The following is a 25,589-nucleotide window of genomic DNA, read 5'->3' as shown; positions in this document are numbered from 1 at the left end:
ACCATTTTAATAGTAAACCAACTGAAACTAAAAGCATTTTTTCCGAGTCCTGTTTCAACAAGAAGCCATTATTTCTGACAGTATTTGGAAGGTGACAGATGGATGATTTGGTTATGGACTTTATGTGTGTTTAAGTTTAACACTGAGTCCATGGCTACACCAAAACCAGACAGCCAATGAATGAACCAACCTACAGACCAATCAACCAACAAAACCAATCATCCTATTCACCAATGAAGGAACCAACCAACCAACCAACCAACCAGGAGGCTGAACTGTTGGTTTGGATTTGCATATTTTGTCTCTTGTTCTCAAACACAGTTAACATGTTTGTTTAGTGGCTGAATGTATAAAATACATATAAATCTAAAGTTCTCAGCTTGTAGCACGTTGGTGACATAGCCCAACCAGTAGTGAATCCCACTGGAACCAACACTGGCTGGTTTGGCTTTCCCAGACCCAGTCTGCTCCTTCCAAGGTAAAACAAAGGCAGCATCACTCAATTTAAACAATTAAAAGACAGAAAGGAGCAGATTTAATCCTCATGGGTTTAAAATCTATCTGTAAAGATGTTATAATGGAGCTGGATTCAGACTTGGACCAAACTGGATGTTTAAGCTCTGTAGAATGAACACCACTCTGTCTCTGTCGACTGTTTATGTTTAGATTCAACCTGCAGCGGCGCTGACCTGCACATTCAGCTCACTTTGTCTGTCAAATCATACGCTCTCCCTTACAGCGGCTTCAAGAGATAAAACCCCACCAGAGAATCGATAAGTGACTGAAACAGAGATCATTAAAGAGCTCTGGAGGGGAAAAAGGATCTTGATGACGTGTTTGGTCTTTTTTAGACTCTGGTTCCTCTGAACGTTTTCCTCCTCATCCTCCCCATCAGCCTGTCAGCTGCAGATTTAAGGAGTCTGTGTGGAATTTAAAGCTGTGCTGACGTTGCCTCACCTCGGTCTGACTCACACGCCTCCTCCTCCGCTCAGACCGTTATAAAGCTCTCCGTGCCTCTGACTGATGAACGGCCTCCATGTGGAGGTCACACAGAGTTTTAATGTCAGGCCAATGAAGATGGTAGAAACCTACAGCGGCCTATTAGGGCCATCACAGAGAGAAAAATAAAGGAGAGGTAAATTTGTGCCAAAAGAACAGAATCTTTCTAGAAAAAAACAAGATCTATAATCTGGAAAACTAGAAAATTTGTGAAATTTATTAACTTTAAACTTTGAGTTTTGAAATTCAGAAAATTTTCACATTTTTGGAGAGTAATATCAAAATTTAAGAACTTAGTTTTTTCTTTTTCTTCAAATTTTCAACTTTTGGAGCTCAGGAATTTCCATGTTTTTTGCTAATTTCTGAAATTAATTGACAAATATCTTGGGTTTTTTTCTAATACATTTTTTGATTTTTGAAATTCAGAAATTTTCAATTTTTAGGCAAATTTAGATTTAGATTATTCTCAAAATTTTAGTTTTTTCTTGCAATTTTTTTTTTTACTTTTCAAACTAAAAAAAAAATTCAATTTTTCTAGAAAATATTCCCAGAATTTCTGAGATTTTGGGCAGAAATTTACTCCTTTTTTGTAACTGTCCTGTGGCCCCAATGCTCCTTTGTTGAAACCTTCGTGATGTTATTCACGAAGGTTTCACAACCTTCAAACTGAAGGTATTCCTAGTGATAACACCAACTGAACCTGAGCCTCCTGCCTGTGGCTCTGCGCTGTGATTGGCTGCCGCTGTCATGACGGTTGCTGCTGCCGTGTTGTTGACGGGATTCTGCGCATTGCTAACTGGAAATAGCCGCTAGGCTACTTTTACCAGCTGGAACTGGGCGACCTTGACTGGAAGTGATGCAGCCTTGGCCTTGCATCACTCCCAGACGTCAGGGCGGGACTCTGCCCGGTCCGGCCTGGATCCGGACCTGGTGTAGTGTTTCTGAGTGAAACCTGACAAACAGAAGCCGCTCCGCCTCCTCGGCGAGTCGGTACCCGGTGTTTCTGATTGTTCCAGAGGGAAGCAGCCCAGACGCATTTAATCTCCTCATTAAATCATTTCTGTGTTTGAGGACATTCACCGTCAGCGTCAGCACTTCCAGGAAATTTATTAGCTTTGTTAATGGAGCCTACAGGAATGAAATGAGCGGTGTGGTGTTTGTGGACGGACCCCCAGGGAGCTGAAGTGACCTCAACCGTGTGTCAATGTTTCCTCTCAAAAACCAGCATTTTGAACATTTTGAAGGTTAACAAAAACTCTGAAGGGCTAAACGAAAAATTAGCTCCTCTGTTGACCTGTTAGTATTAGCATATATGCTATTTTATCCTATTATTAGTATACATTGTTGAGAAAAAATGATTATTTTTAGTGTTTAATACAGATTAATCTTTTTGAACAAATTTTTAAACTTTGAACAGGTTTCTGTTAGTGATTTAAAATTAAACTATGGCTGGGTAAGTATTCAAAAATACCAAGGAAAATGGGGTGATCTGCAGAGCTTCTCCCTGGACCCCTGTTGTTGTAACACATAGGACAGGAGGCCATGGATTAACATATGCAGGAAGGTAACTTCCACTACCATTTAAATTACCTTGGGAAACAGGAACTTGGCGAGTTCACAGGAAGATCAGAATCCTTCTGTGAACATCTGGGTTGTGTGAACATTTTGAACCACTAACATTTAACTTACAAGATATTTTTTAGTTATAGATAGCATTCTCTGATGGAACTTGTATTATTTAGTTGTAGAATTAAATGAAAATGTTTTGTTTAGTATTAGAAAATTACTCAGGATTTATGTTAAATGGGGTTTTGGAAAACGATTGTGTTAACTTGTATACTTAGGATTGAATATTATGTTTTATAGGTTAGAAAAAGGAATTGTACCTCATTTTGTTCTGTTGATTTTATGTGTTATTTTTGGTTTAAGGCAGGACTCAATCTTTTGGGATGCTGAGTGCAGAGGAGCAAAACTGGGTTTGTTAACATAAACTTTCCTTAAACTAATTACAGAATTTAAGTTTGTTCCTGAGAATCTATGTAGGGAGAGACTCCGGGTTTCACACATATCTGTGAAATCCTTTTCTCAGTATATCCTTTATTTAGATGGTCTTAAAACCGCAGGAGTTCAGGATGAGCCTCTCCTCTTCGTTTGTTAAACAAAAGAGCAAATGGCCTTTGTTCACAGCAGTAAATTAGGGGATGTTCTAAGTTTTTCTGGGTGTCCAAGGTAACTTCCAGTTGGTCAAGCGGAGGTACGCCTTAATTGAATATATTAAAAAGGAAAGACACACTACATATAAAAGTTCGTGCACAGGAGCAAGAAGCCAGATTGCTGCCACTATTTTGCCTTTTTTGCACCAGCTCTCTCCAAAGACGCGTCTTTGCCTTTTCTTTTATCTTTTTGTCTCAGGTAATCAATGTATGTTTCTGTTGTTCTGCAGTTTTGTTGTTAATTCATGAGTTGTTTCTTATTGGATTAAATTCTGTAATTCTGTGACGTCAACACGCATTGTTGTTTCCTTGTGCCTACACGTGGCCTGCCGAGAGGACCTGGGATCTAAGGAAGAGAGAGAGCCAACTTTTACCAAAGTTAACTATTTTAGAAATTCTTCCTTAACAACATGCTAATAACAGGTTGAATGAATCTGCTGATATGAGACAGAGCTGCCTTGGTGTTTATTTTCCCTCCATAAATCCCAAACATGTGGGCTGGTTGAGGTTCAACTTGCTACGTGGCGTTTTACACATTTGGCCAAATATTGGAGATTGCTTTACTAACTTTGACCCTCTGCATCGTTTCCATTATAAATGTGTGCAAAATTTTGTCAATGTTTTGCTAAAAAAAATCCCTACAATTTTGCAATTGCTGTGCTTCCATTTCAGTCTGTAGAGACTCACAAGGAGAGAGAAAACAGCAGTTAGACGGTTTATTGAGCTGAGAATTTGGTGCTAGGACGCAGAAGACGTGCAAGCTGAGAATCACTGGTAGCTTGGATGATTGGCTCAGGGCGAAGCTCAGGGTAGTCAGCTGGCGAATCCGAGGTTGATTGGCCTTTTGAAGGAGTTCTTGCAAGGTGATTGGCTGGAGCAGAGCGATGATCTGGTCCTGGTTGGCTGAGGGGTGGTAATTGATGATGCCGCTGAAGAGAGTCTCTCAGGTTGAATTTTCGCCTAGGCTTCATTAAATAGGAAATGCAATTAAATCCACATAGGTTTTTTCACACAATAAGTAATTTAAAAACATGAAGTAACAGCGGCATCATCCTCCAACTACTTCCTGTCTTCTTCCTCTGCGTTTTCACCAGTAGTAACATCCGGTTGTTTTTCACATGACTTGTGTGATAAACTACCGGATGTGATGCAAAAAAGTATTTTCATTGCAGTTTTGCAAAATAAACCAAATTTCCAAAAAACCCACCTCAACCTAGCATCAAAACATTTTATAGAAACATTTCTACCGTGTTTCTATTAAATCAATTTATTTTCTAAATGTCAAATTGCATAATTATATGGTCAATAGAAACTATATCTATATTAGTTAGTACGGTTCAAATTAATCCATAAATGTCCCAAATTAACACGACATTCCTATAATGAATGGATAAAACTGAATATTTAAGTTCATGTCTTACATATTTAATTGTATTAAATCTAGTTTCTTCAGGTGTTTTTGTGACATAATTTCATGAAGTTTTAGGGATATTGTTTTAAAACTTTCATGGCTGAATAATAAATTGCCTCAAGTCTGAATATGTTATTCAGAAGATTATCTGTTTGGCTACAAGTGGGAGACATTAATTAGAAAAGGAAATAACTGTCCTGCATGCTGATAATTAAAACAACTGTTCACTATTACCTGACTGCATTTAATTAACACAACCTTGCCTGAAGCTGTTTGAGCAAAATTCAATAAAATGTGCATGAATTTTAAAGCTTGTTGGTAAAGCCAGCTTTACAACAGTAACCAGAATCACTCAATGAACGGCTTTAACTCTTCTAGAAAAGGGGTAAAAGGTCAAGTACAATCAAATTCATCCAATTATTTGGAGCCAATTATGTTGAATCAAGCTGGTCTTATAGAAATTACATTAACTTTAGACCAAATTATTACTTTAACCTCTATTATGGGGATGTGAGGGTTAATTCATGCATCCATTCAGCAAACAGGAAAGGAAATCATATTTTTTGCTGTGGTTCAGGTAAAACAACCAATTTTGAACTGAGATTAGATTTGAATTTTAGGTATTTGTTGAAAAAATAAATTCAGATAAACAAATAAACATAATACAACAAATGGCATCTTGTGATGAAACGGCCGCATTTTGAACCATATCATGACATGTGGTTAAAAACACTATAAAGTCTTTTAATCACTTAAACATTATAAATTATCAGAAGAAAATCTGTTAAGTTTTAACAGTACATGCTATGCAGAAGTGACTTTTCGTTTTGGAAGTTTTTGTTCTGTAATTTGGGTCTCTACCAGAGTTATAGTAGAAAACTTGAACTATTCTAACCCTGAGCACGACTGTCAGCACTAAAAAGATGTCAAACATCTGTTTTCTGACAATAAGTTCATGTTTTTTCAGTCTGGAAAGCCTCTCTGATTATTACATCACAATCCGCAGGCACTGTGTTGTTACCTAGCAACTCCAGCCAATCCCCGCCCCGTTACCTAGCAACCAAAGCGGAGCTATTCCGCTGGTTTTACCAGCGGAATAGCTACTGTTGTCAATTAAACATTCAGAAAACGCGGCTGAATCCATGATGTTTACTGTCATTATTTAAACAGTTACACATCTGTTTGCAGCCATTTTAATCTGTATAAAGTGCAAACATTGACTTGGGGGCGTGGCTAGCAGCAGCTCATTTGCATAAAAGTGACAGAGCTGTAGAGCAGCTCATTCTGAAAGGAGCTGAAAACAGGCAGAACTCATGAGTGAAATCTGACTATCTGAGAAGGATTTTGTGCAATTAAATGTAATAAATATGTTGACTTGCCCATAGAGATAAAGTAACTTGCATAAAATAAAGAATAACAGGCCCCCTTTAATTCCAAAAATATTCATATTTTCTGTGGAATGGCCAAATATTTTTATGTAGATCATGGGAAACCTCTGATCGCTCGTAAATTAGGCTGCTATGCTGGGTCACAGAGCGATGGAGTTCTGGAGTAAAAAGAGAAACTTTGACTTTTCCTGTTGAAACCAACACAATTACAATAAAAAAGGAGCTAAACCTTTAAGCACCAAAACCCGAGCAATCATCCAAACCTGCAGCAATGTGTAAATTATTAAATAAACTTAAACCAAACTGAATTGGACCTGAGGATCCGGCTGTGGTTATGAAGCTTTGAACATCTAAAGGAAATCTTTTGCAGTTTGAGGCTTTTCTCTAAATCAGGTTTTATTTGCTGGCTCACCTCCAGCAGAGGAACGTTTGAACCTCCATCCTCTGCTTCTGTAACAGCTGACACATCAAGTGATATTAAATGAGTGGTAGACCTTCCTCTGCTCGCCATTATGAGGAGTTAATTACAATCACTGAATTATTCACTTGGAGGCTGAAGCCTGGTGTCTGCAGAGAAACAGACTCTGGAACATTAAATATGCCGATTTTAACGTAGGAGGACGAGAAGCAGAACAGCAAACAGAAGGCGTTCCTGAGTTATGATAGAGAAGAATAAAGCTATTTTAATAACCAGTTTAATATTTGATTGCATTGATTTATGATGGTTATAGTAAAAAATCTGGTTCTCTTTTCTGTTTCTGGCACAATTCATTCCTTATTTCTTATAGATTTAGTATAAAATACCGTAAACAAGAAAGAAATAATTTTTACTAAAGATGTGAAACATTGGAACATTTTGTTCCTGAAACTGGCATAAACTGGCACTCAGCAGGAAGAATCAATCACACGTTTTGCTGCTTTGCTGAGGATTCACAAAATGTTATATTCTCTGCACATGGAGTGTGTTTTAGGCAGCATTTCTTTTTTCTTTTTAGTTTTGTTCTTTTAAGTAACAATTGCCATGAATTTCCACAAATAAATTACACTCAAAGTACCAGTTGTAGCTTTTAAGATATATTTTAATGCCATTTTTAATTAAATATTTTCCACAAATATCAACATCCCTTTGAAGAAAATGCATCCATCTTCTTTTTGGATATGTTTGATGTTTTTCTTTATTTAACAACCTAAAAATAGCGATAAAATGGGGGACAAATCACAATTTTATTAAGTAAACATTTATCTATTTTTTTATGTTATGTAAAATTTATAGCTCTAACTTACTTTTTATTCAGCTGCATTATGTGCAGAAAGTTTTCTTTGGATGGTAAAGGTTGCAAATTGCTGTTTTGGTACAACGTCCCAATCGTTGATCAATCCATCAGTCCCTACAATACCACCATGACCGTTCACACTTTTCAGATTGAAAAGCAATCGTCACAGCTGTGGACACTTTGTTTTGATCTGTCACATAAAATCCCAGTAAAACATTGTAGTTTATGGCTGCAGGTTTAAATTGAAGCTGCATCTTCAGATCAGATGAGTCCCGCTCTGCCTCTGGGAGGGAGTGATGCAGCTGAGTGTGTTTCAGTGTCTCTGCCTTTTTTCCCTTCATCTCTCCCAACTTTCCCACATTAAACACTTGGACCATAAAAGGAGACGCAGATCTTCTCCCTGCGCCTGAATCAAAAGCTCAAGCCGAGGAGGAGCTCCGCTGGGCCGGCAGGAGCCCGCCAGCCGCTCCGGAGACCCCCAAACCCCACGAAGGAGTCCGAATGGACCCGAGTGGACCCGAGCCTCCACCTGCTGCTGCACAGCGCGCGCGTCCTGCTCAAATCGAGCGAGCTCCGCACGAGCGCCCAGCTCAGCCCGGGATTTAACCAGAACCAGGAGTCGGTCATTTCTCTCTTTTCACAAGTTTTCATCTAAAAACTCTTTATAAACTAACGGAACCGGAGCGGTTTGGACTCTAACACACATTTAAAGAGTTTCCCCCACTGACTGGATCAAAGTAAGTCCCGGTGTTATCCGCAGTGAACGTTCATTTCCATTTAAACATCTGACCGCTTCCCAGCATGAGTCTGCGGACTAACGGCTCCCTGCCGGACCTGTTCCACCAGAACTCCTCCTCCAACCGGACCGGGCCGCCGGACTCCGCCACGCCACTGGACCTGAGCCGGGCGGTGCCGGTGGGCATGGTGCTGGCCTCCTTCATCATGTTCGCCATCGTGGGGAACATCCTGGTAATCTTGTCGGTGGTCTGTAACCGGCACCTGCGGACCCCCACCAACTACTTCATCATCAACCTGGCCATGGCGGACCTGCTGCTGGGCACCACCGTGCTGCCGGTGTCCGCCACCCTGGAGGTCAGTGAACCCTGATCGATCAGTCGCTGATAATTATGGGTTATATACCTGTTTACTTTCCGCTCTGAAGAGCTCCAGCGAAATCCAGAAAGTAGGAAAAGTTATTTTTATATTGAATAAATTGGTAAAATTACAGTAAAAGTGATGAAAAATAGCAATATTTAGTTCTGCTTTAAGCTCAACTGTTTGGTTTCCTTTTTATGTTGCTGAGTAACAAGATTAGAAAAGATAAAAACATTAATGATAATGATAATAATAATAATAATAATAATAATAATAATAATAATAATAATGAAGACACAGAAAATGTCAGCATTTGTTGTACCATGTTGCTAATATTAGTGAGATAAATGCAAATGCAACAAGTGTAATAATTATGACTGCACAGCAACCTGGAAATCTAAAATAGCAATGCATTTTAACATGGAATAAATTCCTTAATTAAATTCAAATCAATTCAAAATATATTGTAATAAACATGTAAGTATAGTATATTTTATTTATACTTTAACACATAACAAATAGTATTTCTCAGCTGTATGATATAGAAAAATGACCAAATCTGAAATCACAGTGGCAACCAGATGATTGTATGTGTATGTGTGTATATTTTCTTTATGCTTGTTTTTTCTTTTTAAATGACTCCAAATTAATAAAGCAATAGAACAAAAACAGATCAATATAAATCCTTCATTTATCCTAAAATGAAACTAAATTTGATCATAACTGGTTTCACTAAGTCTCTGCTGATGGTGATGCTCTGAGCTGGAAGGACTTCCTGTAGCAGTCTGTCTAACTACGGATCTAAACAGGCCTCTGACTGCAGACTGTTACTAACAGGCTAATGACTGTAACGACATGCTAACACTAGCATGTCCTTTTTGACGTCATCAGCTGCTGCTCGGCCTCCTTTGCTTTCAGCCACTCCTCTCTGGTTGGAGATGCTGGAGACTCCAACTAGAGAGGAGGTGATCGGCCCTGGAAGAATCTTCAGGGTCAAAGTTCAGGAATTATTTTAGCTGTAGAGATGCTAATCAGCTGCTCCCCGTCGTAAAACAAAGCATTGCCATGGTTATGCTTCACCATTATCTGAAAGTTGAAAGGAAATGTCAGCTGAAATGTCAGCCTGCCATTTATTATATCCAAGCAATGCTTCGCTGTTATGATGATGCATATTTTGATATTACAATAATAATTATAATTTTATGTATTTTGCAGCTTTTAGAACAATAACATAAACATACAGTGTTTGTAGAAATACTAAAATATGGTTGGTGGTACTTATAATGCTATAGTAGGGGGAAGTGTTACTGTAAATGCAGTCATAATAACATTAATAATAATAATAACATTAATGATAATAATTAGTTGCACCCAGATGGAGGAAAATAAAAGAGGTAAAAACAGAAAACATCTGAGTTGAAGCGATTTAATCAGTTTGTGTAAAAATGTGAAATATCTGCTGTTTGTGTTTCCTCATGACTTTTAGCTTCAGCGGCAGATCAGATTATTCCATTAGCTGACAGCAGACAGAACGGCTCTGTTTGGAAACAGTTGTTGACTCGTTTTAAAGAATCAGCGTAATGAAGACCAGCTGCAGGAAACACACAACCTGAACATCCACACACACCTTTCTATTCTATTTCAGGCCAGATGGTTCATTTTTAATCCAGCCCCGAAACAAACTCAGTAAATGTTTCTATTCCAGCCAACATGGCCGCCTGTTCATCCTGAAGAGGAAACATCAGCAGCGATTCCTCACCTTTGACCCCCTCTGTAACTGCAGATTAGTAAAAACAGGATCTACTATAACTAAACAATTCCAATGTTGAGCGTTGCTACTTGCATTATTCTGATTTTATGATTATATTAGTTAAAAATTGTCTCAATATGACAACATTATCATTTATTATGATAATTTCTGTGACATTTTATCTCCCAGTAACATTTGCTGTCATGGCTGGCCATGACAGCTCAAGTTTGTTCAGTTTAAGAACCAAGGATTGGTTTGTTTCGGTGGTGGCAGCATCATGCTGTGGGGGACAGGAATTATGGTCAGAACGTTCATGGAGCTAAATCCAGAACTAAAAGGTAGAAAACATGAAATGTTAAAAAATTATTTTACATCATTTAACATACATTAATAAACCTGTTGCAAAAAGCAGTAAATCAATAAATAACATGTTAAATTAAAATTAATACAATAGTTTCCATTTCCTTGATTTGTTGTTTCTCTTTCTACCAAAAACCGGATAATAAAACTTTTCACTGGTGTTTTGGTCTCAACTAGATCTCTCTTTTTTGGAGGATAAGTTTGTTTACAGAGACTTAATAATTAATTGTATTTGTTGTTTCTGTTGTTTGGTTTATTTATTTTGGATATTTAAATGTCTTCCAGATCTCTCAGTGTTAAATGTTTATTAGATTTTATAGTTTATTGATCTTTGATCTTACCTTTTATGTAATTTGAAAATGGTCTCAAAACAACAATAATATCGTTTATCACGATAATTTGGGACGATTTATCGTCCAGGATAATATGTTAATGTTGACAGGCCTGTACAGTAGAAACTTTGTTTTAAATTCACACAAAATGGACATTTCATACGAGACATTTTATTAAAGAAAGATAATAATATTAAGCTCTAAGACACACACAGCCATAACACACACACACACACACACACACACACACACACACACACACACACACACACACACACACCATGTAGGCTGAACTGAATGTTTTTTCTGTTCAGGTTTAACGGATTCTATAAAAACTTTGTTCCAGTTCAGATACTGACTGATCACAGAACCAATCCCACAGAACCAGTGGGACTGGTTTAAAACCAGCAGAACTTCCCTGAAGCGTTGTGTGTGTGAGTCTGTGAATCTGAACGGTGCGGTGGGGCCGTCTCTCTGACGTTCCTCCTGGTTCCTGCAGGTTCTGGGCTACTGGGTCTTTGGTCGGATCTTCTGTGACATCTGGGCGGCGGTGGACGTGCTGTGCTGCACAGCCTCCATCATGTCGCTCTGCGTCATCTCCATCGACCGCTATGTGGGCGTGCGCTACCCGCTGCAGTACCCCATGGTGGTCACCAGGAGACGCGCGCTGATGGCCATGCTGGGAGTCTGGATCCTGGCGCTGGTCATCTCCATCGGGCCGCTGCTTGGCTGGAAGCAGCCGCCATCACAGGTAACACTGGGCCCGTTTGGACCAGATCAGAACCGTCTGGCTGGAACAGAATAAGAACAACTTCAGATATTTATTAAACACTTTTGGGCTCCAGGTCCAGTTTCAGAAACCAGAGGAAACTATTTACTGAATTCATCTCAGTTTATTTCCGTCATGTGAGGCCATCATGGATGTAAACAGATCTGTATGTATATGATATTAATGCTGCAGCCAATTTAAACTATTATCACATTCTGCACACAACTTACTTTTTTAAATCGAGATTAGTTTCCGTTTGATTAAATACTGTTGAGACAAATGTACCTCCATATTTAGAGCTAAAAATATCCTCAGAAGAAGAACTTCAATACTGAGATTATTTAATAACTGGATTCAAAAGGTGATTAACAGATTTATTCACAGGTGGAGTTTATGGTGGACCAGACTTCCAGATAACAAATGTTTTTTTTAATGTTTATGTTTATATTTGCTGTGAGTGTGTTGCTCTTTCATTCGTCTGATGGACGGTCAGTTCTGACCTCTAAGGCTCGGAGCGTCGAGGCGTTCAGGGAAACTTTGTTTCCACAGAGAGATGAGCTGAAATAATCCAACACACACGTCACTCTGGGTGGTCACACAGTCACATTGGCTCATCATGTTTTCATCTCATTTTAGCAAACGGCGTCTGAAAAACAAAGAGTTCATTCATTCTCTGGAAACTGAGTTAAATATTAGACTGAACTGAGATTTTCTCCACAGCTGAAGACTCAAATCATTTAGCTGCTTTTTCCTCCTCAGACGGGATCAGCTGTTTTCATTTCTGCCTCGTTCAGACAATTCAGAATAAAAACTGAATTATGACCAGAGGCCAGACTCTGTTAGCTGTTTTATCACCTCAATTCATCACCACGTTTACAGAGTTTATCCTTTAGATGTTTTCAGGGTTCCAACTCAAGGTGGGGATTTTCATTTCTGCACAGAGAAAAACAGATGAGCCCATAAATATTCATACACCTGGAGCCTCAGAAGCTGATAAAATGATAAACACAGGATCTCATTTTAGAAAAAAAAATCACTTTTTATTGATGTATTTTATAAAAATGGCTTGTTTAAAATGATTAATGGGAAAGTCTTTATTTATAAATTCTGAGCAGCTTTTCCCTGTTTCTCTGGTTGTCATGGTTACTCTGTAGTGAAGGCTGGAGGGCCTCTGTATCATCACCCTAATTTCTCCTCAGATTATGTCTGGATTCAGGCTGCGTCGCTCTGAAACATGAACATTACCACCAGCCAGAAGAATCAGGTCAAATCAGTACGAACAAGAATAAGTTTATATAAACATCCTGCAATATTATCAACCTGGAAACGCAAACAGTAAAGGATGAAACTATATGATCAAAAACAAGTTAAAGAGCAAGATTATCTATCATTTAACAGAAACAGAAAAAACATTAATAAAAATATAAACAGATGAAAACTTCACTGTGAGGTTAATATCTGCTTTTACCATTTTCATTATTTTCCTCATATTGTACACATTAATCTTTTAAATGAGATTAATAAATTATATTAACATTTAAGTAAGACAATGAACTGTAGGAAATAATATTTCTAACGTTAAATGCTGTTCTAACCTGTTGAGTTGAAACAGAAACCAGGAGCTAATTCTCCTGGTTGTTCAGTATATTACTTTATAATACTTTAGGATTAAATATTATCTCTTTATCTCTCTGTACTAGTTATTAACACTGACAGTGTTGCTCTGTCAGGGTTAGTTATTATCTGTATTTCTATCTGTGTTGGTGAGTTTTGACTCATTTCAGTTCCAGACGGTTCAGGTTCTTTTAGCAGCAGATGAACTAGTTCCCAGAATCTGTTCGTGGATCATCAGCAGACGGTTCTCCGTCTGTTCATCCGTCTCTGAATTCATCTGTGGGTCAGAAACAGAAGCTTCAGTCTTCCACCCACCTTCATCTTTATCAAATCAGATTTTTTATCTCAAAAACCTGGAGATCAGTAAAAACTTATCAATTGTTTTACTGATGATGTTTTCCGTTTGGTAACGTCTCATATTTTGTGTTTATTGTAACTGAAGGAGTCTCTGAATCCGGGTTGCTGATAATTAGTTGATGATCTCATTGATATTTCTGTGATTGATGAAGGAAACCAGGTGACTCATCTCCTCTCATCCTGACCTGAAGCTCAGATTATTCTGGGCCTTTAAGGATTTCCTGGATCTGCTCTTCATCCTCAGTCAGTTGATGATGCAGTTTAACAGGAACACTGTGCATTAATTTAGATTACTGGATTCAAATAATCTAAACAGGGTCAAAATTATACATTCGCGCTGCTTCTAATGGTTAGTTTTGTAATCAATTATTCTGACAATTAACTGTAAAAAAAAATCCCTTCTCATTCTGTAGATTTTTTATTTAACTTATTTTATTTTAGATATGAAAAACGCATTAAATTATGTTTAATTTTTATACTACTGATGTTTATTTAGATGCTTGTCCTCAGAGTGTGAAAACCAGCAGCAGGTGTTCTCCAGGGTGTTGAGAGGTGAAAGGTCAGGCTGAAGCTCTGCTGTGTGTGTGTGCAGGATGACACAGTGTGTGTGATCACGGAGGAGCCGTTCTACGCCCTGTTCTCATCGCTGGGCTCCTTCTACATCCCGCTGGCCGTCATCCTGGCCATGTACTGCCGTGTCTACGTGGTGGCCAAGCGCACCACCAGGAACCTGGAGGCCGGCATGATGAGGGACCGCGCTGAGGACTCCAACGAGCTCACCCTCAGGATCCACTGCCGGAACCAGCAGATCCACGACCTCTGCCCTCCCGCCAAGGCCGCAGGGGGCGGAGCCTCGGCCGGCCGTGGCGCCCTCACCGTCAAGCTGCTCAAGTTCTCACGAGAGAAGAAAGCTGCCAAGACGCTGGGGGTGGTGGTGGGCATGTTCATCCTCTGCTGGCTGCCCTTCTTCCTGGTTCTGCCCATCAGTAAGTCCACACAGTGCTGCTGATTGGTTTATCTAAAACAAACAGTTCGTGTCCAGTATGTGTGGGGTCTGCAGAGGTGTTGGCTGATGTCAGCCTGATGCAGTCTGAACCGGTTCTGTTGACCCAATCGTCTCAGTGATGGACCAACGCTTCTTCAATATCGTTTAGATTAAAAAAGGCTGAAGTTTCTTCAACAGATCATCCTTCAAGGATCTTTTATTTCTCTACTATTTCTGCTTCAGATCATTTTTAGCAGACAAAAAATGCCTCAGCTTTTAAAAACCTTTAGAAGTAAAAGTCAAAGTAGAGTAAACATTAGAACGTATCTAATGAGATTCTTATCGGAGGTGGGATGTTATTTTATCACTTCAACACATCTGTTTCTGGGTCAGAACCCATCACAGCACAACTGAGCCACTTCATTAGAGGAGAAACAAGAAGTCCAGCTGAAAATCAGACCGACACGCCGCCTCCCATCAATCTTGAGCAAACATCATCTCCTCTGGTTCTGCACTGTTAGTGGTTAGCTGTGGGCCCATGATTCTCTCAGCAGGCCTCGCCGTGTTTCCAGGATAAAACCAGATCCATTTTTACCCCGAAAGGAGCCGACTGATGCTGAATGTCTGGAATAGTTTCAGCTGCGGCTCACCAACTTTCACAGAAAAAATCCTGAAACGGGTCCAGTTTCCTCACCAGGAAGTTTGTTTCCCACATCATGAAAGTTTATCACTCCAGATCCATCCAATCCCAGCAGACAGGAAGCAGTTTGTATACAGTCTGTGAGATCTGTGCTGCCACATGGATCAGCTGAGTACTGAGGAGGATTTAATAAACCCAAACCAGCAGCAACAGATTATTCTAATCATCTGTTTTGTTTTTCATTTCAACAAACTGATTACCAAAGTTTTAAGTCTTTAAATGAACTGGATCCAAACTGAACATTTTCCACCAGCCCTGTTTTGTCCGCTTTAATCCCACTCCAGTCCGTTTGCCTGTAAGGTCTGGTTTGGTTGAGGAGGTGTGAATGCTAATTGACCTCTGACCTCTGGTCTCCCAAGTCTTGGTCTGGGTTCGATTGAAGTGAACTCTGTTTCGGTTGGAATGTGAACGCCAAGCAGATCGGAGACTGCTCCAAAAGCAGGAAGTGGACAACAGCACAGGGGATTCTGGGTAAATACAACCAAAGCTAATATGCTAGCCTGGCGCTAACAGGAGAAATGGCTCAAGGTCTAAAGACCATGAGCCTTTGATTAAAGCCAAAGAATAAAGAGAAATCCTCCAACCGCTAAAATCTGACGCCTCTATTTTTCTTTCCATTTGGTGAAGAAGGAAGTTTCGCTCAGTGTCTTCAGAGGTTTTTATGTCGTTTCCTTCAGTGGTTCTTGGTGCAACGCCCCCACAGGCCAAGAGGGGAACAGGTTGCTCAAAGGGTTTAGTTGATTTGACTCTGAACCCGGTCCAGTTCCTCTGGACTCTAAAACATGGCGGCTTCAACATCTAGAGTAAACTCAGTTTCATAGGACCTGCAGCTGGATCTGTGGGCTCGACCCAGTTATCTGACACCAGACCAGCTTCCAGTTTTCTCTTCAGTAATGTGGGAAGTTTGTCTCAGGCTGAGTTTCCATTTTCAGGCTGTCCAACAGGCTGATGATGGTGATGAAGACAGTCCACTCAGGGACTCGTCTCTCTGCTGAGTCATGATCTGCACTGCGTCCTCACAGGAAGCGCTGCAGTGTTGCATTAAAGCTGCTGCAGCAGAGCAGCTGCATTTACACCTGCAGAATCTGACCTTCAGATCCAGGAATTACAGGGAACAAAGGAGCAAATGAAACCGTTAATAATGTTTTGTATTTCCTTAAATTCAGCTTAGTTTATATTATTACATTTAAAATACATATTAAGTTTTCTTGAAAGAGTCATTTAACTTTTAGTCTGAGATCAGAAACAACAAAGTGAGTTAGGTTATTTAGGATTATTATTTTAAAAATCGGATATTTCTAAAAACATTTGAATTAATTTCATTATTTTGAAACTTTAACTAAAAGGTAAACTCCAAACTAATTCAATCTTTAATTTTCTGTAGCTTTGAATTAATCTGGATGCTAGGTTCAGAAATATATTTTTATTAGAGGTTTGACGTTTTTATTTTTAAGAGCATTAATTCCAGGCTCTGTAATTAATAATCAATTGTTAATCAAACCATATATTGACAAAATCAGCAACATTTTCAATTCATAAAACCTTTTTGCTGCTAAATTATTGAATAAACAGCTGTATGAGCTCAACAACAAATGGAGCTTCTTTGGAAATCAGGGCTGTGGATGCTAACATTAGCATTAGCTGCTACATGTTTAGCATTGAGATGCTACTTTAGGCTAGCATCGCTTTGTGCTTTTAGCACAACTTGAACACAACAATAGTTTGTTATAATCAGATCGTTTAGAAGCAGAAACTAAAATTAAGAGAAGCCGCTTCATCCTCCATCACTGCTGTTGGCAGATGTGCGTGAGAAATACGGGTGTACCAGAAACAAATGAAAACAAAGGTTCCAGGTGAAACGCTGAGTCCAGCTCCTCCGTTCAGTCCAGCTGTCCCACTGAAACCTGCTTTCCATCCATCAGGCAGCATCTGGAGCGTCTTCTCTGGTTTCCTAGCAACCCAGACGTCTCATCGTTGATTTTATTGAGGGTTTTTCTTCTCAGCAGCCAGAAACCACTTCAGAGTCCGTCTAACTGGTCTGAAACCAGCTGAATTCCTCCAGAAGCTCCTGGGAACCGCCGGACAATGTGGCAGGAACCCAAAACTTCCCTCGCCTCCAACCAAAATAAGTCCTGCTGCCGGTTTGGAGGAGGATCTCCAAACTTGGAAAGATAAGTTTTCCTGGGACTGCTGCACGGCGGGCAGGTGTCACATGGCTCCAACGTCTGGTTCAGCCGGGAAACTCTTCATATATAGTCAGAGATCAGAGCCTCAGGCACAGGATGGCCTTACAAGTCCATGAGCAGCGGCGCTAATCCACCTGCTGAGGAGCCGGGCTGATCCAGAACCTGATCCTGCTTAAGTCCAGGATGATCCAGGGACACGCAGTGGCTCATCAGAGGATCATCAGCGGATCATCAGCGCGAGCTCTAGGACGAGCCGAGGAAGACGAGGAAGCTTTCCTTCAGAGGCGGAGCTGAGACTCCAATGAGTTTCGGCAGTTTGGTTTTTATTTTTCATTTTAAATGGTAAAATTACACTAAAGCTAAATTATTCACAGCGTTATCAGAAGGGTTTGTAGAACAGTTTCTGACTGGCCAGTTTTTTAAAATTAAAATTAAAGACGTTAAACATTATATGTAGCATTTCTACCTGCACTTTCTGAACCGTTTGAAAGGTTTGTTGAAGTTTGTTTTTGACATGTTTGACAAAGACAGTCAACCTATTGTTATTTTCTATTAGCTGTTATTCTCTTACTTGCTCTGACTGAACAAATTAAAGTTGTTTTACATGTTTGACCAGTTAGTGGAGCTGTTGGTGTTATGATGAGCTGTGCTGATGCAGTTATTAAATTAATGTGTAATTCAGGACATTTATGTCATTGTTTTTTTTAAAGAAACATTTTAAGTGAAATCATCTGTTTTTCTGTATCAGACCCACATCACCGATACTAACCCTCAAATATCAATATCAGAAGTGAAAAAAGTGAGTCTGTGCATCCCTAATTAAATATAAATAAAAACATTTATATCCTCCATTGTTCCTTTATCTTCTCCAGTCTCACTTTCTGCTAACTATTTAGCTTCAGACTAAATAATTTACTAGTGAGCTAGGTAAATATTTAGCTTTAAACTGACTTTTATAAATAAATATGGTAAAAATATGACTTTGATAAATGTACATTAATATGTTTTCTCCGAGTTCAGACTACTTGCTGTTTAATTGGGTTGTTCCTTAACGAGCGTCGCCTCGTTAGAAACTCTGATCTTCTTCTCTGTTCGTCCTCAGGCTCGTTCAACAGCAGCCTCCGACCTCCAGAGACCCTCTTCAAGGTCATCTTCTGGTTGGGATACTTCAACAGCTGCCTGAACCCCATCATCTACCCCTGCTACAGCCGCGAGTTCAAACAGGTAAGGCCCTGCGAAGCTCCTCCCCTCCCCGCAGTCTTCCTCACCGCTCTGCTCCGCCCGCAGGCCTTCATCCGCATCCTGCGCTGCCGCTGGAAGAGCAAGCGCCAGGGATGGCAGGCGTACTACAACTACCGCTGCCAGCAAGGGTCAAACGCCTCGTCCTTCCTGAACGGCAGCCAGCAGACGCTGTCCTCCGCCGGCCATAGCCCCTGCTGCGTCTCCGCCAAGCTCCGCCCGCCACCGTGGCCTTCCGCCGCCAAGCGCCCACTGCCCGGGTCCGTGCCAAGACCTGGTCCGTCCCCGCTCGCAAAGGATGCTGGAAGGCCGGGGGGCGGGGCCAACGGCCTGAGAATCACCAGAGAAGAAGAGGAATGACACAGAGGAGGAAACGCCCTCTGAGAACAGACAGGAAGTGATGTCATAAACACTGACCAATCAGGTGCTCAGCCTCATGGACGCACCTGGCTCCTCTTCCAGGTGTAGACTGAGAACTCCAGGCTTTTATTGTGAAGGAGCCAACTAGAATCTTGTAAAAACAGAACCGGATCAGATCTGCATTTTATTTAAGTTAATCAGTTTTTATGAATGTGAGATAAATCCATCATGAGTCAGTTTATCTGCTTAAAGCTGTAAAATAAATAAAGCAAATATACGCCGAGTTTAAACTGATTTTACTTTGATAAGTACAGATTCTCTTAAACTTCATATTAATTTATTCTGTTTTACGTTGTGATGAATACGTTCAGATCTTTTCGAGCTTTTATTATGAAAGTATCAGTGGTTGTAATATGACTTTTATTGTGAAGGGTTTTTCATATCTCAGTGTTGAATTGAATCTAGCTGTGCTCCCTAGATGTTCCTGCAGCGACTCGATCACTGGTTCTGTCAGAGGATGAAGAAGTTCTGATGAAGTTTTGATGAAGTTGGGAACTGTTAGTTTTAACCTGGTTGCAGGAAGGCTGCTGCTGTGTTCCTGCAGCACCACCTGGCGGACAGCGGAAGAACTGCAGCCGCTTGTATTTTCTGTATTAATGTTTTTCTACTTCCAGCATCAGCCGGTCTGTGTGAGTTCACCTCCTCTGTTCGGTTCAATAAAAACCTGTTTGCTGTGTTGTAAACTCATGCCTGGATTTTTTTGATCTCATCCGGAACCGATCTGGACTGAACCGTGAGTCTGAACCACTGCAGGTTTTACATTGTTTAGTAGTTTTGATTTTTTCATTGGTGGACTTTCCATGATTTAAATGGTGCAGTCTGCTGTTAAGTAAGTAAGTAAAGTTTATTTATAAAGCGCCTTCTAAAGCAGCTAATAGAATCAAAAGTAGAACATTTAACTAAAAGCTTGTGTGAATAACATTGGATCAACATTTCATCAAATTAGATTCTTTTTACCTGTGTCAATTAAATGATGGACATTTAAAAACTAACGCTCCTCAGACTGCGATCCGGAGGATGACTCGTCTCTAGCCACGCCCCCCAGCAAATGAACCAATCACCCGCTGAGTTCAATCCAGCCGGCCCGAGAGAAGCCACGGGATTGGACCCTCGCAGTTTTCCAGCTTCGTCCGTTTTTAAGATTTAACTTTTTATCCTGAGGGTTTTACTGGAGGTTTTATGGAATCTTTTATTTTACTGTACAGTTTTTATGCTATGTTTTATTATTTTATTGTAATTAAACCATTTTCTAATGCTTTTAGGATTAGTTTGACTAGATGGTGTTGCTCATTATAGTGTGATAGAGAGGTTCGACATATGAACTAATCTTACGTTACCTTACATGCTCATTTTGCTGTACTGATAGGTTTTTTTCTCCACAGGTGCTACTTTACTTCTCCATTTCCTTTTTCCCTTTAAATTAGCAATATTTTTTATCATGGTTGATAGACTTTATTTGAGAATCATATTGAATTTAGTATGTTTTCATTGGTTTCATCCATGTTCATTGCTACGTTTAATAACTTCAATCTTAGTCTCTCATTAGCTTAGCTTTGTGGGACGTGTCCAGGGTTTTGCAACACTGAGGTCTGCGGGCCGTTACTGGAGACATGTCGTTCTGTGTGGGGGGGCCACAGCACAATGTGACGACTTGAAAGAACGGTCCGCCATATTTTAGCTTAGCATCCACATGCACCAAACTTAGTGATTCTGGTGGGATGGTATCTGTGCCACCCCATTGGGGGGGCTGGTAGTAATAAATAATTTTGTGTTTTCCTCCATCTCTTTTAGCTGCTTCCATGCTCATGTATACACACACACACACACACACACACACACACACACACACACACACACACACACACACACACACACACACACAAACGTAAGGCTAACGGAAGACACAGTAGGGATCGCCCTCTTTAAGGTGTAGCTAAGATAAAAACCTACAGAAGGAATCAGAAACTATTTTTGCTGTGTTGTCCGATAAAGAAACATGGCGATGAACCAGTGCTGCATTTTGCCCTTAATAAATGGGATCAATGATATCAACTCACTGACTCTTCTAGAACCTCATACATTACCAACCAACCCGGACAAAGGATAATCTTTAACTCTTCATCCACTGTTGGAAGACCAAATTTTATTGTATTAAAATGCAAATATGTAATAAATTTTGAAAAATCTTTCTAAAAACATGAATGAAGTTACTATTGAAAAAAGATGTATCGTCTTAAAGTCTCACTCACAAAAGGTGCAGGGATTGATATTTATTTTGAATTTCTTTTGAAGAGAGTCATTAAAGGGAAAACTTCATACATAATTATGAAATTAATATTTTAAATTCTTTTGTGGGAGTGGATTAGAAAGCTGTTTGGTTCTCATTTTCTTCTGAGATATAATGACAAATGTTTTCTTCTCAAGGTAGAGAGGAAGAAAACTGATGTCAGAGTTGTTGTAGTTCACCCATTTCCCCCTCTGTGCTCCACCCAGGTCCAGAAATAATGAGCTTTGTTTAAGTATGAAACAGGCTTTAATGCAGAAACTGATCAAATGTTACAGGTCATCGAAATCCTAGCAGATACAGAGTGACGTTCTCCGTCCAGCGCTGGGCTCCACTCAGCTCAGCTTAGAGGAGACGCCAAGTGAAGCAAAGATTGTAGAGTTCACCTTTATTTTCTCCTCTTTCTGCTCCCTCTCCAAGGTGTTGACCTGCTTTAATCAGGTTTTGTTTTTGTTTGACTATCACCAGTATAAAATGTTATGGCTGTGTCAGCATGCAGCCGTGTGCATGTGAGCAGATAAAACAGAGAGAAAAGACAAAGAGTCCTTTTGTCCATGATAGAGTGTTCCTTATGAATTTTTTGTCACAAGATTCATAGTTTCATATATGAAGGACATTTTAGTTCCATTAGTCATTTTGTTTTTTACAATGTAGCTTCAGGTCTTTTTCCTATTTCTTTTTTTTATTAGCAAAAAATTATATATATATATATATATATATATATATAAGAATTCCCTCCTCACTCTTCTGCAGGCTCTCTCTCTCTTTCTCTCTCTCTCTCTTTCTCTCTCTCTCTTTCTTTCTCTCTGTCTCTCTCTCTCTCTCTACCAGAAGCCTGCATCTAGAGGGTCCTCCAGTATCTTGGCTGTGCCTAGAACTGCACATTTCTGGACTGAGATGTCTGATGTTGTTCCTGGGATCTGTTTGAGCCACTGCTCCAGTTTGGGCCCCGAGGGCCCCGATGACCACAGGCACCACTGTGGTCTTCACCTTCCAGGCTTTTTCCAGTTCCTCTCTGAGGCCCTGGTATTTCTCCAGTTTCTCGTGCTCCTTTTTCTTGATGTTGTAGTCACTTGGTATTGCTACATCCACCACAACGGCTTTCCTCTGTTCTTTATCCACCACCACAATGTCAGATGCAGCGTCTTCAAGTGATCCAGGATGCAGCAGCTCGGCTTCATACAGGAACCATGAGGCGTGACCATATAAGGCCTGTTATCGGCCTCCTTACAGTGGCTGCCTGTTTCCTATCGAATAGATTTTAAGATTCTTTTAACAACTTATAAAGTTTAAAATGGGTTAGCTCCTCCTTATCTTCGGGATCTTTTGAAATTTCATTCTGTATCCAGAATTTTACGATCACATAATCAGAGATTGAGATTTCATGTTGCTGCTCCTAATCTCTGGAATAATCATATAATAATCTGCCTTTCCAGATGAGCTCTTCCCACAGCCTGGATCACTTTAAATCGCTCATTTTAAATCTCATTTTTATTCTTTGGCATTCAGTTGAGGCCTGATACTGTAGCTCTTTTGTTTAGATTTTTTTTTTACTTATTACTTTTATTATTTTAACAATATATGTTTTTTTTGTCTTTTCTTGTAATGTTTCTCTTTTTTTCATCAACTTATTTTATTATCGTTCTTGTACAGCACTTTGGTGCAGTTTTACACCTGTTTTTAAAGTGCTATATAAATAAATTTGATATTGTATTTATATTTGTCCTTAACTTGATCTTTCTTATCACAATATAGTTCCACTTTACACCAAACTAACTTTTAACCACATAAAACAGTTTTTTTCTTTTTATTAGCAGATGAATATGTAATCACTGCTATTGGTCAAATCATAGTCATGTTTATTTCAAGGCTGACTGAGAGCAGTATTTGCTTTTGCTTAATATTTTAAATGTTGTGGCACAGTTTGAGCCTTTTGATAACAAAATGTGTCACTTTGACCCGAAGTGCTGCTGTTCAGCTGTTCACAAATGCACCGAAGCAACCAAGAAAAATAGCAAAAGCAAAGAATCACGAGTGATGAAAGAGGTCTGTGTGTTTAATAAGAACAGGATCACATCAGTTAATTTACCACAGGTTTCTTTTAAGCGTTTTACAAAAGTCAGAATTGCTTTCTTGTAAATTGGAAACCAAACTGTTTTTTCTTATAAAAAAAAAAAAATATATATATATATATATCTCAACCTGAAAACAAGGACAAGTCACTCTTTCTTCAGAAAATAATTTAATTTCATCAAGTTTACAATCAAGTCTATTGGACAGATCAGTGTCTGCCCTCTGATTGGACAGATCAGTGTCTGCCCTCTGATTGGACAGATCAGTGTCTGCCCTGTGATTGGTGGCTTCCTGTCCAGCAGGAAGTTGTAAACAGAGTTTAAAAACTGCTGCAGGACTGCAGACATCCCCAGGAAGCTGGACCAGCAATGAAGGTTCTGTTGCTGCTGCTGGTGCTGGGGCTGGGTGAGTTGGACACACTGGACATATTGGAGACACTTCCACTGGTTCCAGGGAGGCTGCTGCTCTCTGTGACTCCCAAACTTCCCTCTGACTCTGTTTCAGACTGAAACTTCTTTGCGTAGAAACTGTGATGCTTTTTCATCTGAAACTTTTTATCCTTTTTCTGTTCCAGCAGCCATGTTTGCACCTGGTTTCTGAGTAAACTCCTCCTTTTTCTTCTTCAGGAGTTTCAGTGAACTCAGACGTTTCTCGGCAGAAGAGAATCATTGAAGGTGATGACTGTGATGACGAGGAACGTCTTTATCATGTTCGCCTGTTGAACATAAAGGGTAAAGAAAAGTGGCGCTGTGGAGCATCTCTGATCCACCCTCAGTGGATCCTGACTGCGGCTCACTGCTGGAGGTCGGCGCCAGGATGGTAGGAAAGAGACATGAAGACAGTTTTATCTGCAGACGTTCAGGTTTTCTGTGTGTTCATTATAATCTAAACTTTTCCGCAGGACTCACGTAGCAAAGTTAAAAGTTCATCCGCGGAGTGCTGGACAGCAGAGTCAGAAAATCCTTCACAAACCTGTGATTTATACTCGCCGCCGCAAGAAGCACGACATCATGTTGCTGAAGCTTCGGAGACCAGTGACAGACGTCCAACCTGCTCAGCTAGCAGACTGCAGTTACCATCTTAGAATGTAAGTTTTTCACTGATCAATGACAGGACTTCAGGTTTTCTGTCCCCACTCCTCCAGTCCTGCTGCCTCTGCTTCAGCACACCTGAGTCAGGTAATCAGGCCACCAGCAGAACCAGAACCCGTTCAGCTCAGGTGTGTTGGACCAGAGACGCATGTAAAGGACGCAGGACACTGAGGACCGGAGGTGGAGACGGATTCAGTCCGTCGTGGATTTCATTTCTGTTTTTTAATACAATTCTTTTTCTGTATTGCTGTCTTGTATTTTTACATTTTATTCTCATCGCGTTCTAGAGGCGATGTCGTTCAGCTGGCAGGAGAGGGAGGAACGACAATCGGCCCCAATTATCAGCGAAGTGAGAGAAATATTGGAGCCATGAGAATAAAATCTTTGTTTCTGTCTCTACAGAGAAGGTTGAGTGAATAACATGTTGATGTTTCTCTGCAGTAACCAAAACTCCTCTTCCACCACATCTTCAGTGTGTTGACATGAATGTTGATGCTGTTTCCCACTTCATGCCGACACGTGGGCATATATTCCGTGCTGCAGCACCGGACAAAGACGTATGTCATGTAAGTTCAATCTCTCTCTCTCCAGTGATTAGAAGACTTTTCTGTTTTACAACACAAATAAATATATTGATAGACATTTTTCTACAGGGCGACTCTGGTGGAGCAGCCGTGTACAGCGGCATGATTTATGGTGTGATTTCTTTAACCGGAAAAGTTCCATGTCAGAAATCAGCTGTGATCATGAATGTGTGTAAATACATGAGTTGGATAAAAAGAACAACTGGGCTTAAATAAAACAAACTTATTATGAAATGAAATTCTCGTCAAATTTCGTCTCAGATGTAATTTTATAGTTGCATCTTCATCAGTTTGTCCCACATTTTTGTAGAATAAGGGAAAAATTTATTTAGTTTTTATCTCACTTGACCTTGACCTCCCTAATGGAGTTTTCTCTGCCTCAGAAATGAAAAATTAATCAATAAATTAAAGAAAAAGAAACATTTCCTGGCTGGACGTCTTTACATTCATGGTTCAGTTGATATT

The 25,589-nt window shown here is 39.9% G+C and overlaps 2 protein-coding genes across 2 annotated transcripts; both read left to right on the top strand.

The window, feature by feature from the left end:
* Positions 1 to 7,992: 7,992 nt before the first annotated feature.
* Positions 7,993 to 19,309, top strand: LOC106922321 (alpha-1A adrenergic receptor-like). Its single transcript, XM_088012466.1, has 4 exons — positions 7,993 to 8,377; positions 11,322 to 11,573; positions 14,155 to 14,548; positions 18,536 to 19,309. Exons 1-4 carry the CDS (start codon positions 8,087 to 8,089, stop codon positions 19,030 to 19,032), a joined length of 1,434 nt encoding a protein of 477 aa, XP_087868592.1. The 5' UTR covers positions 7,993 to 8,086; the 3' UTR covers positions 19,033 to 19,309.
* Positions 19,310 to 23,817: 4,508 nt separating this feature from the next.
* LOC106922323 (kallikrein-5-like) lies at positions 23,818 to 25,363 on the top strand. Its single transcript, XM_088012645.1, has 6 exons — positions 23,818 to 23,854; positions 24,067 to 24,268; positions 24,351 to 24,536; positions 24,828 to 24,889; positions 24,982 to 25,106; positions 25,194 to 25,363. The coding sequence occupies exons 1-6, from the start codon at positions 23,818 to 23,820 to the stop codon at positions 25,338 to 25,340; spliced, it is 759 nt and encodes a 252-aa protein (XP_087868771.1). The 3' UTR covers positions 25,341 to 25,363.
* Positions 25,364 to 25,589: the final 226 nt, after the last annotated feature.

Source organism: Poecilia mexicana, unplaced genomic scaffold (assembly GCF_051168715.1).
Source record: "Poecilia mexicana isolate PSO_F unplaced genomic scaffold, ASM5116871v1 scaffold_14, whole genome shotgun sequence".
NCBI lineage: Eukaryota > Metazoa > Chordata > Actinopteri > Cyprinodontiformes > Poeciliidae > Poecilia > Poecilia mexicana.
This window is presented reverse-complemented; position numbering and strand designations above follow the sequence as displayed.

Excerpts from the sequence above, each read along its gene's own strand:
- LOC106922321 (XM_088012466.1), top strand. The coding sequence starts at position 8,087 with ATGAGTCTGCGGACTAACGGCTCCCTGCCGGACCTGTTCCACCAGAAC. Across the intron at positions 8,378-11,321 it reads CGGTGTCCGCCACCCTGGAG|GTTCTGGGCTACTGGGTCTT; the intron begins GTCAGTGAACCC and ends TGGTTCCTGCAG. Across the intron at positions 14,549-18,535 it reads CTTCCTGGTTCTGCCCATCA|GCTCGTTCAACAGCAGCCTC; the intron begins GTAAGTCCACAC and ends GTTCGTCCTCAG.
- LOC106922323 (XM_088012645.1), top strand. The coding sequence starts at position 23,818 with ATGAAGGTTCTGTTGCTGCTGCTGGTGCTGGGGCTGG. Across the intron at positions 24,537-24,827 it reads TGCAGTTACCATCTTAGAAT|AGGCGATGTCGTTCAGCTGG; the intron begins GTAAGTTTTTCA and ends ATCGCGTTCTAG. Across the intron at positions 24,890-24,981 it reads CGGCCCCAATTATCAGCGAA|TAACCAAAACTCCTCTTCCA; the intron begins GTGAGAGAAATA and ends GTTTCTCTGCAG.